The following is a 16,148-nucleotide window of genomic DNA, read 5'->3' as shown; positions in this document are numbered from 1 at the left end:
TATATATATATATATATATATATATATATATATATATATATACACACATTAAAGACAAAAAGAAAAAGAAAAACAGACACAGAAAGTTAGACAAAAATGAGACTGAGGAATATGTCCCAAATAAAAGAGTGGGACAAAATCACAGCAAGAGACTTAAGGGAAATGGAGATAAATAATATGCCTGATAGAGAACTTAAAGTAATGATCATAAAGATACTCAATAGACTTGAGAAAAGAGTAGAGGACATCAGTGAGACCCTTAAAGAGATTTAAAAAAAAGAACCAATCAGAAATAACACAGTAATTGAAATTTAAAATAAACTATGGGGCACCTGGTTGGCTCAGTCAGTTAAGCGTCTGACTTTGGCTCAGGTCATTATCTTGCAGTTCATGGGTTTGAGGCCCACGTCAGGCTCTGTGCTGACGGCTTGGAACCTGGAGCCTGCTTCAGATTCTGTGTCTCCCTCTCTGTGCCTCCCCTGCTCATGCTCTGTCTCTCAAAAATAAATTAACATTAAAAAAAAAGTAAACTAGATGAAATAGATAGTAGGCTAGAAGCAGCAGAAGAATGGATCAGTGACCTAGAAGATAGTGTAATGGAAAGTAATCAAGCTGAACAGGTAAGAGAAAAATATTATGCAAAATGAGAATAGACTTAGGGAACTCAGTGACTCCATCAAGTGCAATAACATTTGCAATGTAGGGATCTCAAAAGAAAAAGAGAAAAGGGGGCAGAAAATTTATTTGGAGAAACAATAGCTGGAAACTTTGTGAATTTGGGAAAGAAAACAAATTCAGATCCAGGAGGCACAGAGATCCTGCAGCAAAAATCAACCCAAGGAGGTCCATAAGACACATAGTAATTAAAATGTCAAAAGACAGTGATAAAGAATTTTAAAAGCAGTGATAAAGAATTTTAAAAGCAAGAGAAAAGAAAACAGCTACATAGAAGGAAAGCCCCTTAAGGCTATCAGTGGATTTTTCACCAGAAACTCTGCAGGTCAGAAGGGAGTGGTATAATACATTCAAAATGCTGAAATGGAAAAATCTGTAGCCAAGGATACTGTATCCAGCAAGGCTATCATTCAGAATAGAAGGAGAGATAATGAGTTTCCCAGACAGACAAAAGTTAAAGAAGTTCATGACCACTAAGCCAGCCCTACAAGAAATGTTAAAGGGGACTCTTTGAGTGGAAAGGAAATGACCATTAGTAAGAGTTAATAGGAAGCACAAAAGCAGTAAAAATAAGTATGTATGTAAAAATCAGTCAAGAGGCTCACAAAATGAAAGGATGTGAAGTATTATACCATATACCTAAAACATGGGGAGGAGAGGAGTAAAGAATGGGTCAAACTTAAGTGACCATCACCTTAAGCAGAAGATATTATATACAAACCCAATGGGAACAACAAATGAAAAACAAGTAATAGGCAAAAAATAAAAAAGAAAGAAATCTAGGTATATCTCTAAAGAAAGCCAACTTATGGTGAGAGAAGAGGGCAAGTGAAGAAACAAACAGAGAAGATCCACAAAAACATATAACAAATAACAAAATGGCAATAAATACATTCCTGTCAATAATTATGTAGTCTGTAAATGGACTAATTGCTCCAATCAAAAGACATAGTTTGTTGGAATAGATAGAATAAGAAAAAGACCCATCTATATGCTGACTACAAGAGACTCACTTCAGACCTAAAGACACATGCAGATTGAAAGTTAGGAGATGGACATATGTGGAATTTGAGAAACTCAACATAAGGGAAAGGAAGGAAAAATAAGATTTAAAAAACCAGAGAGGAAAGCAAACCATAAGAGATTCTTAAAAATGGAGAACAAACTGAGGGTTGTTAGAGGAGGTTGGTGGGTGGGTGGGTGGGGAGCGGGTTAAATGGGTGATGGGCATTAAGGAGGGCACTTTCAGGATGAGCATTGGATATCATATGTAAGAGATGAAGCACTGGGTCCTACTCCTGAAGCCAAGGCTACATTGTATGTTAACTAACTTGAAAATTTAAAAAAGGTGAGGAAATGGAAGAATATTTATCATGCAAATGGATATGAAAAGAAAGCCGAGGTAGCAATATTTATATCAATCAAAACTTTAAAACAAGGACTGTAACAAGAGACAAAGAAGGACACTATATAAACATTAAGGGGATAATACAACAAGAAAACATAATAATTGGAAATGTTTATGCATCCAACATGGAAGCATCCAAATATATAAACCAGTTAATAACAAATATAAAGGAACTAATCTATAGTAATACAATAATAGGGAACATTAACACCTGACTTACAACAATGGACAAGTCCTCTAAACGGAAAATCAGTAAGGAACAGTGGTTTTGAATGACACACTGGACCAGATGATTTAATAGATATATTCAGAACATTCATCCTAAAACAGAACACACATTCATTTCAAGTGCACATGGAACATTATCCAGAATAGATCACATATTAAGTCATAAAACAATTCTCAACAATTTAAAAAAGAAGTTATACCACACATCTTTTCTGACCACAACGTGATGAAACTAGAAAGCAACCACGAGAAAAAAAATCTGGAAAGAACACAAATAGGTGGAGGTTAAATAACATGCTAGTAAACAATGAATGGGTCAAGCAAGAAATCAAAGAGGAAATTAAAAAAAATACATGGAGACAAATGAAAATGGAAACACAACAATCCAAAATCTTTGGGATGCAGCAAAAGTGGTTCTAAGAAGTTTATAGCAATACAAGCCTACTACCTTAAGAAGCAAGAAAAATCTCCAGCAAACAACCTAACCTTACAGGAGCTAGAAGAACAACAAACAATAAACAAACAACAAACAAAACCCAAAAACAGCAGAAGGAAGGAAATAATGAAGATTACAGCAGAAATTAATGATATAGAAACTGAAAAAACAATGGAACAGATCAATGAAGCCAGCTGTTTCTTCGAAAAGATCAACAAAATTGATAAACCTCTAGCCAGACATATTTTAAAAAGAAAGAAAAAAAAGAGGACTCAAAATCAGAAATGAAAGAGAAATAACCAACACCATGGAAATATAAAGGACTGTAAGAGAATATTATAAAAAAGTACATTTCAAAAAAACCTGGACAACCTAGAAGAAATGGATAAATTCCTAGAAACAGATAACCCACCACAACCAAAGCAGGAAGAAATGGAAAATTCGAACAGACCAATTGCCAGCAATGAAATTGAATCAGTAACTTAAAAAACTCCCAACAAACAAAAAAATCCAGGACCAGACAGCTACACAGGTGAATTCTACCAAACATTTAAAGAAGACTTAATACCTAATCTTCTCAGACTATTCCAGAAAACATAAGAGAAAGGAAAACTTCCTAATTCTTTCTATGAGTCCAGCATTACCCTGATACCAAAACCAAATAAAGACACACACACATACATGCATGTGCGCGCACGCACCCACACACACACACCTAAAAAAAAAGAAAAAACTAAAAAAGAAAACTACAGGCCAATATCCCTGATGAACATAGATGTAAAAGCCTCAACAAAGTACTAGCAAACTGAATCCAACAATATATTTTTAAAAATTATTCACCACAATCAAGTGGGATTTATTTCTGAGTTGAAAGGGTGGTTCAATATTCACAAGTCAATCAGTGTGATACATCACATCAATAAAAGGATAACAACCATCTGATCCTTTCAATAGATGCAGAAAAAGCACGTGACAAAGTACAACAGCCATTCATGTAAAAACTCTCAACAAAGTAGTTTTAGAGGGAACATACCTCAACATAATAAAGGCCACAGGTTTTGTGGAAAACCCACAACTAATATCATCCTTAATGGAGAAAAACTGAGAGCTTTCCCCCTTAGGTCAAGAACAAGACAAGTATGTCTACTGTCACCACTTTTATTCAACATTGTACTGGAAGCCCTAGCCATAGCAATAAGACTGCAAAAAGAAAGAAAAGGCATCCAAATCAGTAAGGAAGAAGTAAAGCTTTCACTATTTTCAGATGACATGATACTATATAGAGAAAACCCAAAGAACTCCACCAAAAAACTGTTAGAACTGATAAACAAATTCAGTAAAGTCACAGGGTACAAAATCATTGTTGCATTCTACACACTAATGAAGCAGCAAAAAGAGAAATTAGGAAAACAATCCCATTTATAACTGCACCAAAAATAATAAGATACCTAGGAATAAGCCTAACCAAAGAGGTGAAAGACCTGTGTTCTGAAGACTGTAACACTGATGAAAGAAATTGAAGGTGACACAAAGTAATGGTAAGACATTCCATGCTCATGAATTGCAAGAACAAATATTGTTAAAATGGGTATACTACCCAAAGCGATCTATACATTTAATACAATACTTATCAAAATACCAACAGCATTTTTCACAGAACTATAATAAGTGATTCTAGAATTTGTATGCAACCACAAAACACTGCAATTGGCCAAAGCAATCTTGAAAAGCAAAGCTGTAGGCATCATAATTCTGGACTTATATTTCAAAGCTGTAGTAATCAAAACAGTATGGTGCTGGCACAAAAAAAAAGGCACATAGATCAATATAACAGAAGAGAAAACCCAGAAATAAAACCACAACTGTATGGTCAATTAATCTTTGATAAAAGAGGAAAGGATATGCAATGAGAAAAAGATAGTCTCTTCAACAAATGGTGCTGGGAAAACAGGATAGGAACATGCAAAAGAATAAAACTGGGCCACTTTCTTACACCATACACAAAAATGAACTCAAAATGGATTCAGGATCTAAATGTGAGACCTGAAACTATAAAAATCCTAGAAGAGAAAACAAGCAGTAATTTCTCTGACATTGGTCATAGCAACATCTTTCTAGGTATGTCCCCTGAAGCAAGGGAAACAAAAGGAAAAATAAAAAGCTTCTGTACTTCGAAGGAAACAACTAACAAAACCAAAAGATAACCTACTGAATGGGAGAAGATAATTGCAAATGACATATTGGGTTGAGGGTTAGTATCCAAAGCATATAAAGAATTTATACAACTCAACACCCAAAAATAAATAATCCAATTTTTAAATTGGCAGAAGACATGAACAAACATTTCTCCAAAGAAGACATCCAGATGGCAAACAGATACATGAAAAGATGCTCAACATCACTTATCATCAGGGAAATGCAAATCAAAACCACAATGAGATATCACCTCACACCTGTCAGAATGGTTAAAATCAAAACACAAGAAACAGCAAGTGTTGGCAAAGATGTGGAGAAAGAGGAACCCTCATGCACTGTTGGTGAGAATGCAAACTGGTATAGCCACTGTGGAAGACAGAGTGGAGGTTCCTCAAAAAAGTAAAAATAGAACTACCCTATGATCCAGTAATTGACATGCTGGGTATTTACCCCAAAAATACAAAAACACTAGTTTGAAGGGATACATTCACCCCTATGTTTATCACAGCATTATTTACAACAGTCAAATTATGGAAGCAACACAGGTGTCCATCAATAGATAAACGGATAAGACACACACAAATAGTCTATTATTCATCCATAAAGATTAAATCTTGCCATTTGTAACAACACAGATGGATCTAGAGAGTATAGTGCTAAGTTAAGTAAGTCAGAGAAAGACAAATATCATATGGTTTCACTCGTGTGGAATTGAAAAAACAAAATGAACAAAGGGGGGGAAAAGAGACAAATAAAAAACAGACACCTAACTATAGGAAACAATCAGATGGTTATCAGAGGGGAGGCGGGTGGGAGGATGGGTGAAATAGGTAAAGGAGATTAAGAGTATATTTATCTTGAGCATTGAGTAATATATGGAATTGTTGAATCACTATATTATACATAACACTGTATGTTAACTATACTAGAATTAAAATTAAAAAAAATATAAGAAATCAACAAACAAACCTACTGGAATAAGTGAGTTAAACAGTGTCTCAGGATACAAGGTCAATATACAGAAAAATCAATTGTATGTCTATATATTAGCAATAAATAATTAGAAACTTAAAAATTTAAATAGCATCAATTACAACACCAAAAAACCAAAATAGGAATAAATTTAAGGAAAACATTGCAAGCTGTCACAGAGAAGATATGGTTGGTCACCGAAAGCTACAGAAGTTTACTGAGAGAAGACACAAATGGACCAACATGCCACATTTATGAATTAGAAAACCTAATATCACAGACACTACTTGTCATGGAATTGACCTACAAATTCAATTAAAGTGCAATTAGAATCCCCTTCCTTCTGTAAAGCTGACAGAAAATGAAGCTCATGTGTGTGGTGGTTTCAAGATTGACATTACACTCAGGGCAAAAACAACTGAGATCTGGACTGACTTCTTTGGATTCTCATTATCTTCTAGATTTTGGCCCCACAGTTCCTCACCGTATTGTAAAATCTTAAATGATTTTAAGGTGTTTTCTTGGGTTAATTATTATCCAGTTATTAATTTGTCTTTGGTACGATTCAGTTTTCTAGTTACATTACTAGAAGTAGTCTCCATCATTTATTTTTCTGTCAGATTAAAATTATTTTTTCAGAACTTACTTGTGTGACAGATGCTGCTGAGCACTGTGTATGTAGTGGCAAGCAAGACGAAGTCTCTGCCTTTAAAAAGCTCCCATCCTAATTGAGGATGTATTCATTTGTTTGTTCAAATTGATTTGGAAGCAGTGGTTGTGAAATGCATGAACTTTAAGCAGATGTGACTTCCTACCTTCTGAGAGCTTTCATGGTGACCTAAAATCTCATACAATAGACTCTTTTTTTTTTAATGTTTTTATTTATTTTTGAGACATAGAGAGAGCATGAGCAGAGAAGGGGCAGAGAGAGAGGGAGACACAGAATCGGAAGCAGGCTCCAGGCTCTGCGCTGTCAGCACAGAGCCCGACGCGGGGCTTGAACTCACACATTGGGAGATCATGACCTGAGCTGAAGTTGGACGCTCAACCGACTGAGCCACCCAGGCGCCCCTACAATAGACTCTTAAACTCCAGTGCCATAATAAAATCCTTACAAAGTTTGGGGAAGGGAAAACTAAGGGGGGAAAGAACCTGAGATGGTACGTGAGGGGCCAACATTTTAAAGATGATAAAACTTCTCAACATGACCAGAAAAGATTAGAGAAGTGACATTTGAGGAATCTTTGTTTTTGTTGTTTCTATCCCACAGATCTTCGGAGTTTAAGCCTACAACAGAGGGAACATGGGAGTCAGGACTCTACAAATTTACCCAATAAGCCTTCCTTCCGAGTTTTGGGAAATCCTTGGGCTCTATCAGCCTTCTACCCAGCTTTAACCAAGAGCACAAAGAAACAGCCAGGTTCTTGCCATTTTTTAGTAGTCCCCAAGAAGAAATCCAGTGAACCAAAGCAAGTCAAGGAAACCATCAAACCACTGATGCCTAGCAAGGATGATGTTAGACAACCATCACCCACCGAGAAAACATTTGAACCCACCTGGGATGCTCCCAGAGAGTTTACCCTTGAAACCGCATTGCCTTCCCTAAAGGTGAATAAACCAACAATTTCTTCCTTAGAGATTGCTCAATCTAAAACAGAATCTGAAAAGACCTCTACCTTTGAATCCTCTCAACAATACTCTTTTTCAGTATTTTCTGCCATATCCAGCATGTTTTCCTATGAGCTGACCTCAAAGAAGAATTAGCCAATATTGCTTTCCTGTTCCTTTTCATCTCTGTTCCTAAGAGTGGTGATGGTGGGAAGTGGTCAAGAAAGGAGTGCAGAAGGGCCATTGAGGCTCTCAGGAGAACCCCTCTGGTCTAGTGTTTTCAATAAAGAATGCATCTCTAGGGGATAGGCAAGGGAAAAACTGTTGTGGTCTTGAAGCTGGAGTTAGTTGTTCTCTGATGTTAGAGAGTTTCTCATCCTAACCCTTCATAGTACTTCCTGCTAAAGGAATGACTGTGCACATCAGCATGGGAATAAAGGCAACTTCTCAGGAATGCAGAAGGTTACTGGTGTATTCTTTGGACACCTCTGCTATCACTCACGCTGACAGAGACTAGGGGATGAGTGCAAAAGTAATGCCATCCTGAGTCAGAGAATGAGAAGTGGCATAGGTAAGGCCATGAGTTTGGGGAAAGATCATCTTACATGAATATTGTATGATCTAGTGTGCAGTGAGATACTTTCTAATAGCTTGTCCATGGCTGATTCCCCAGTGGGATGATGGGCATAATCCCATGCCCACCCAGTGGCCCTAGACCTTGAGTGAAAGTCAAAGCCACAGCAAGTGTTTGGGACCTATCAATCTGGAGGATCCCCAAAAAGGAAGAAATGCCTGCCATTTACCAAGTGAAAGAAGCACTGCAATGAGATAAAAATGGAATATTTTTAAATACCTCATCAAACCTAAGCACAAGCTCTAGAGCTTTATTCTTTTGACTCACACTAAGAATGGGATGTTGCCACTTCCCTCAGATAAAAGTCAATCTAGTGGATGAGTCAAGATAAATAGAACTATAATAAATAACTAAATATAATTATTTACAAATATAAATGCTTAAATAATTTTTCAAGGTAACAGTGAAAGAACTGTCACCAGGCATGATAGACAACATTAGTCTAAAAAAACTTTAACACCAATCTTAAATTCTTTTTTCATTCGTCCTTTAAAAAAATTGTGGTAAAATATACATGACAAAATTTATCATTGTAACTACTTTTAAGTGTACAGCCCAGTGGCATTAAGTACATTCATGTTGTGCAATCATCACTTCCATCCACCTCCAGAACTTTTTCATTTTGCAAAACAGAAACTCTGGATGGTTACTTAAACGTAAGATCTGAAACTATAAAATTACCAGAAGAAAACATAGGGAAAAACCTTCTTGACATTGATCTGAGGTATGATTTTTTGGACATGATAGTGAAGTGCAGGCAACAGAAGCAAAAATAAACAAGTGGGATTGTATCAAACTAAAAAGCTTCTGCATGGCAAAGGAAACAATCAACAGAGTGAAGAGGCAACCTACAGAGTGGGAGAAAATATTTGCAATCATATATCTAATAAAGGGTTAGTATCCAAAATATATAAGGAACTCCTACAATCCAATAGCAAATACATACATACATATGTAAAAATATACATACCTGAGTAAAAAATGGGAATGGGACCTGAATAGACGTTTCTCAAAAAAATACATGCAGATGGCCAACAGGTACACAAAAATGGAAATTCAGTCAAAACCATGAAGAGAAATCCTCACACCTGGTAGAATGACTATTATCAATAAGACAAAAGATAACAAATGTTAGCATGGCAAGAAAAGAGAACTCTTGTACACTGTTGATGGGAATGTAAATTGTTACCGCCACTATGGAAAGCCATAGAGAGGTACCTCAAAAAAATAAAAAATACAACTACTATAGTCCAGCAATCCCACTATTGGGTATATATCCAAAAGAAATGAAATCAGTACCATGAAGAAATAGCTGTACTTCCATGTTTATTGCAGCATTATTCACAATAGCCGGTATATGAAAACAACCTAAATGTCTGTTGATGCGTGAATAGGTAAAGAAAATGTGATACATGTATGTGTATATATATGTGTGTATACATGTAATGGAATTCTTTTCTTTCAGCTTTCTTTTGGTTTCCATTTGCATGGAATATCTTTTTCAATCTCTTCACTTTCAGTCTGTGTATCCTTAAAGTGAGTCTCTTGTAGGCAGCATATAGTTGGGTCTTGTTTTTTTAATCCATTTAGCCACACTCTGTCTTTTGATTGGAGAACTTTGCCATTTACATTTAAAGTAATTATTGATAGGTGTGGGCTTATTGCCATTTTGTTAATTGTTTTCTGGATGTTTTGTAATTCTTATGTTCCTTTTTCTCTTGCTCTCTCCCTTTGTGATTTGAAGATTTTCTGTAGTGGCATACTTAGACTCTTTTTATCTTTTGGGTACGTTCTATAAGTCTTTGCTTTGTGTTTACCATGAAGCTTACATAAAACATCTTATACCAGTTTATTTTAAGTCGATAACTTTAGTTTGAACACATTCTAAAGCTTTACGTTTTTACTCTCCCACCCCCACGTTTTATGTTTTCGATATCACAATTTACATCTTGTATCTTGTGTATCCATTAATAAATTATTGTAGTTACAGTTATTTTTATTACTTTTGTCTTTTAGCCTTCATACTAGATCTATAAGTAATTAACATACCACCATTACAGTAGATTCTTCTGAATTTAACTATATATTTACCTTTACAATTGATATTTGTACCTTCATATATTTTCCTGTTATTAATTAACACCCTTTCATATCAGCTTAAAGAAGTCTCTTTAACATTTCCTTTAAGGCCAGTCTAGTGGTGCTACCTCTTTCAGGTGTTGATTGTCTAGTAAACACTTTGACTGTTTCTGAATTCTAAAGGCCAACTTTGCTGGGTAGAATATTCTTGGTGACCCTTTTTTTCTTTTAGCACTTTGAATATATTGTTCCACTTTCTTTTGGCCTTGGCTGAAAAATCTGCATATAGTCTTGTGGGGGTTCTCTTATATGTAACAAGTTGTTTTCCTCTTGCGTTTCTCCTTGTCTTTAACTTTTGATAATTATAATGTGTCTTGGTGTGGGTCTCTTTGAATTCATCTTATGGAACTCTATAGGCTTCCTGGATCTGAATATCTGCTTCATTTCCCAGGTTAGAGAAGTTTTCAACCATTATTTCTCCAAAGAAATTTTCTATCTCTTTCTTTCTCTTTTCTCTTTCTGGAACCCCTGTAAAGTGCATATTGGTCCACTTGATGTTGTACAGTCCTTTAATCAATCTTCACTATGTTTTCATTCTTTTTACTCTTCTGATTGGATGAATTCCACTGCCCTGTCTTCAGGTTTGCTTGTCCTCTTTTAGCTTTATCTAATCTGCTATTGAACCCTTCTATTGAACTTTTCCAGCTCATTTATTGTATTATTCAGGTCTAATTTCTGTTTGGTATTTTCTTATATTCTCTACCCCTTTGTTGAAATTCTTGCTTTGTTCATGCATTGCTTTCCTGCCGTTAGTGAGCATCTTTATTATGAGTATTTTAAACTCTTCAGAAGGTAAATTACTTAACTCCTTTTCATTAAGGTCTTTTTCTGAGGTTTTATCTTTTTCTTTCATTTGGAACATATTCCTCTATTTTTCATTTTCCTTGACTCTCTGTGATGGTTTCTATGCCTTAGGTAAACAACTGCCTTTCTGAGTCTTGAAAAAGTGGTCTGGTGTAGGAGATGAACCTTATTATCCAATCCTGCCCTATCTCTTGGTTGTCTCTCAAACCTTTGTAATTGTCTAAGCAGGCCTATTTGTTCTTAGTGGCTCTGGTAGTTGAAGGTGTGCCAAGACCTTTCAGTGTCCCAAAGAGGGAGGGATCTCAGCACCTAGATGCAGGCTAATAAGAAGTCAGAACCTCAGCAGCTTCTAAAGTATGCAAATATACCTCTTTCAAGGGAAAACTGGGAAATGGATATTTCTGTCTTCTCTGCACTGAGTCCTAAGAATATAGCCAGTTATAAACTATTTTTTTTTTGTTTGCTACCATTTCATTAAACCTGTGAACACTAACCTCCTAGTTACTAGAGCCAGGCTCTCAAGGGATATGTCCTCCAGGTGGCACCCACAGAAGCCAGGTTACCAGATGTGTACACAAACTATTTTCTTGGAGACAACAGCAACCTGGGTCAGGGCAGAGGGAGAGCATGAAGATGGTGCCCATGGGCATTCCTGATCTCTGGAGAGGTTTGCAGCTCACCTCTAGCTGTAGGCTAAATCAGAAGCCTGCCTCTCAGGCTTCAGCTTTTAAGATAAGCAAATAGGCCTCCTTCACAGAAAGACTGGGTGTTTCTGTTTGACAACTCTGTGCTATGCCTTGGGGGATAGCCAGTTAAGAATTGTTTCTCTGTTATAGTCCTGTGAGATCTGTGAATTTAAGCTCCATTGGCTACCAGAGCAGCAGCTATAAAAATCAAGACAGCAGACATGTGGTCAGGCTCTTTTCTGAGAAATACTGGTGACCTGGAGTAAGGCAGAGGGAGAACATAAAGATGGCACCCACCAGCCATTGTAGTCTCTGGAGAGTACTGCAGTTGGCCCCTAGATGTATGTTAGATGTGAAACCTGGCCCCTCCAGCTGCAGCTATTAAGATAAATAGGTAGGTCTCTTTAGTGAAAAGACTAGGTATGTTTTACTCTTTTGCCTCTGCACTGGGCCCTGGGTGTTAGCCATGGTAAGGCCACATAAGTCCTTTAAGAATGGTCTTTGAGTTAGAGCACCTGGGTGGCTCAGTCAGTTAAGTGCCCAGCTTTGGCTCAGGTCATGATCTCACATCTCATGGGTTTGAGCCCCACATTGGGCTCTGTGCTGACAGCTCAGAGCCTGGAGCCTGCTTCAAATTCTATGTCTCCCTCTCTCTGCCCCTCCCCACTCACACTTTCTCCCTCTCAAAAATAAACATTAAAAAAAAAAAAGAATGGTCTTTGAGTTTGCGATAGCCTTATGGATTTGGTAGATACAAGCCCCATTGGCTTTCAAAGTTAGATGTTTTGGGGGCTAATCTTTCAGACAGAAGTCTTAAAATTCAGGCCACCAAATACAAGGTCCAAACTCTTTTCTCCTCAGAGAGAAGCCAGAAGTTGTGAGTTTCCTTCTGGTTGTGTGTTGCCATGCCAGGGGTGAGGTTTATGGCAAGATTGTGTCTCAGCCTCTCCTTGTTTCAATGTGGGTTTTTTCTTGTTCGCCCAGTGGGTAGGAGTAGTTCAGCTGGTTTCTGGTGTGGAATATTAATCAGCCTTAAAAAAGAGGGAAATCCTTCCATCTGCAACACCATTGATGAAACTGAAGGACATTATGCTAAATGAAATAAGGCAGACATAGACAAATATTCCGTGATCTTACTTATATGTAGGATCTAAAATAGTCAAACTCCTGGAAGCAGAGAATAGAATGGTGGTTGCTAGGGTGAGGAAGAAATGAGGAGATGTTGATCAAAGGGTGTAATGTTTCAGTTATACAAGATGAATAATTTCTGGAAATCTAATGTATAGCAGTATAATTTAGTTGCCAATGTTGTATACTTGAAATTTGCTAAGAGGATAAATCTTATGTGTTCTCACCACAAAAGGAAACAAAAAAATAAAATGGTAATTATATGAGGTTAATTAGTTTGTGATTATTTCACAATATACAGGTATATCAAAACATTAAGCTGTACCCCTTAAATATATACAGTTTTTATTTGTCAGTTATACCCCAATAGAGCTGAAAATAAACCCTACAAACTCCGTACGCATTAAATAATGACCCCTCATTTCTCCCCTCCCTCCAAGTCCCTGGCAACCACCATTCTATTTTTTCTATCTGTGATTCTATTTATTCTCAGTACTTGATATGAGTGGAATCATACAGAATTTGTCCTATTATGATGGGCTTAGTTTGCTTACCATAATGACTTCAAGGTTAATCTATTCAAGGCTCATCCATGTTTTAACATATGTCAGAATTTCCTTCCTTTTTAAGACCGAAATATATTCCATCATATGTGTATACCATGTTTTGTTTATCAATCAATGGACATTTGGGTTGTTCCGCTTTTAGGCTATTGTGAATAATGCTTCCCTAAACAGGGGCACACAAGTATCTATTAGTGTCCCTGCTTTAATTTTTTTTGAGTATATACCCAGAAGTGAGAATTGTTGGATAACACAATAATTCTATTTTTAATTTTTGAGGAACTGCCATATCATTTTTCACATTGGCTGCACAATTTTACATTCCCACCACCCCTGTACAAGGGTTCTAATTTCCCCAAATTCTCACCAACTTCTTTTATTTTTTAGAATCACCACCCTTGTAGGTGTAAGGTGGTATCTGATTATAGTTTTGATTTGCATTTTCCTAATAAGTAGTTATGATGGATATCTTTTCATGTGCATATTGGCAATTTGTATATATCTTCTTTGGGAAAATGTCTGTTTAAGTCCTTAGGCTTTTAAAAAATCTGGTTGTTCATTTCATTGTTGTTCAGCTTTAGGAGTTATTTGCATATTCTAGATATTAATCTCTTATCAGATATATGATTTGAAAATATTTTCTCCTGTTCTGTGGCTTGCCTTTTTTTTACTCTTGATTGAACAGTGTCCTTTGATGCATAAAAGTTTTAAATTTTCATGAAGACCAATTTTGTTGTTGTTGTTGTTGTTGTTGTTGTTGTTGTTGTTGCCTGTATCATTGGTGTCATAGCCAAGAAATCATTACCATACCCAATGCCATGAATATTTTCCCCTATTTCCTTCAAAGAGTTTTATAATTGTAGCTCATACCTTTAGATCTTTGATCCATTTTGAGATCATTTTCATATACGGTGTAAGATAAGTATCCAATTTCATTCTTTTGCATGTGATACCCAGTTATCCCAATGCCATTTGTTGAAAATCTGTCCTTTTGCCATTGAATGGTCTTGGCCTCCTTGTATAAAATCAGTTAGCCATATATAAACCCATTTATTTCTGTGTTCTACATCCCATCCATTGGTCTATAGGTTTTATGCTAGTACCACACCGTTTTAATTACTATAGCTTTATAAGAAGTTTTGAAATCAGGAGGTGTGTGAGTCCTCAACTTTATTCTTCTTTTTCAAGATCGTTTTGAATTTCCAGGGTCCCTTGAGATTCATATAAATTTTAAGATGTTAAAAAAAAATCCATTAGGATCTTGACAGAGATTTCATTGAATCTGTACTTTGGATAATGTCATTTTAACAATATTGTCTTCCAGTCAATATTTATATACATGGGATATCTTTCCATTTATTTATGTCTGCTTTAATTTCTTTCAGCGGTTTTTTAAAAAATTTATTGTCACGTTAGCTAACATACAGTATATACAGTGTGCTCTTGGTTTTGGGGGTAGATTCCTATGATTAATCACTTATATACAACACCCAGTGCTCATCTCAACAAGTGCTCTCCTCAATGCCCATCACCCATTTCTCCCCTACCCCACCACCCCCATCAACCCTCAGTTTGTTCTCTGTATTTAAGAGTCTCTTATGGTTTGCCTCCCTCTCTGTTTGAAACTATTTTTGTCACCTTCCGTTCCCCCATGGTCTTCCATTAACTTTCTTAAGTTTCACATATGAGTGAAAACATGTGATATCTTTCTCTGACTTATTTCATTTAGTATAATACCCTCCAGTTCCATTCACGTTGTTCCAAATGGCAGGATTTCATTATTTCTCATTGCCAAGTAGTATTCCATTGTATATATAAACCACATCTTCTTTATCCATTCATCAGTTGATGGACATCTGGGCTCTTTTCATAATTTGGCTGTTGTTGAAAGTGCTGCTATAAACATCGGGGTACATGTGCCCCTATGAATCAGCACTCCTGTATTCTTTGGATAAATTCCTAGTAGTGCTATTGCTGGGTCATAGGGTAGTTGTATTTTTAATTTTTTTTAGGAAATTCCACACTGTGTTCCAGAGCAGCTCCACCCACCAACAGTGCAAGAGGGTTCCCATTTCTGCACATCCTCATCAACATCTGTTGTTTTCCGAGTTGTTAATTTTAGCCACTCAGACTGGTGTGAGGTGATATCTCAGTGTGGTTTTGATTTGTATTTCCCTGATGATGAGTGATGTTGAGCATCTTTTCATGTGTCTGTTGGCCACCTGGATGTCTTCTTTGGGAAAGTGTCTGTTCATGTCTTCTGCACATTTCTTCACTGGATTATTTGTTTTTTGGGTATTGAGTTTGGTAAGTTCTTTACAGATTTTGGATACTAAACCTTTATCTGATATGTCATTTGTAAATATCATCTCCCATTCCATCAGTTGCCTTTTAGTTTTGTTGATTGTTTCCTTTGCTGTGCAGAAGCTTTTTATCTTGATGAGGTCTCAATAGTTATGTTTGCTTTTATTTCCCTTGCCTTTGGAGAAGTGTCAAGTAAGAAATTGCTGTGGCTGACATCAAAGAAGTTGTTGCCTGTTTTCTCCTTTAGGGTTTTAATGGTTTCCTATCTCACACTTAGGTCTTTCATCCATTCTGAGAGTTTATTTTTTATGTATGGTATAAGAAAGTGGTCCAGTTTCATTCTTCTGCATGTTGCTGTCCAATTGTC

At 36.4% G+C, this 16,148-nt stretch overlaps 1 protein-coding gene across 4 annotated transcripts in view; it reads left to right on the top strand.

Moving 5' to 3' along the window:
• GDPD4 (glycerophosphodiester phosphodiesterase domain containing 4) overlaps nucleotides 1–16,148 on the top strand; it is a 177,455-nt gene that overhangs the window by 147,651 nt on the left and 13,656 nt on the right. For 2 of the 4 annotated variants that reach the window (XM_049652726.1, XM_049652730.1), the window contains exon 17: nucleotides 7,186–7,977. The exons of 1 other annotated variant lie outside the window; for it this stretch is intronic. In XM_049652726.1, the coding sequence (XP_049508683.1) occupies nucleotides 7,186–7,679 (494 nt within the window). In that variant the 3' untranslated portion in view covers nucleotides 7,680–7,977. Of the gene's footprint in view, nucleotides 1–7,185; nucleotides 7,978–16,148 lie in introns of those variants that run through there. One more of the 4 variants, XM_049652731.1, reaches the window with a different exon arrangement.

This window comes from Panthera uncia, chromosome D1 (genome assembly GCF_023721935.1).
Source record: "Panthera uncia isolate 11264 chromosome D1, Puncia_PCG_1.0, whole genome shotgun sequence".
Lineage (NCBI taxonomy): Eukaryota > Metazoa > Chordata > Mammalia > Carnivora > Felidae > Panthera > Panthera uncia.
The sequence above is the reverse complement of the archived record's forward strand: the minus strand, read 5'-3'. Positions and strand labels throughout refer to the sequence as shown.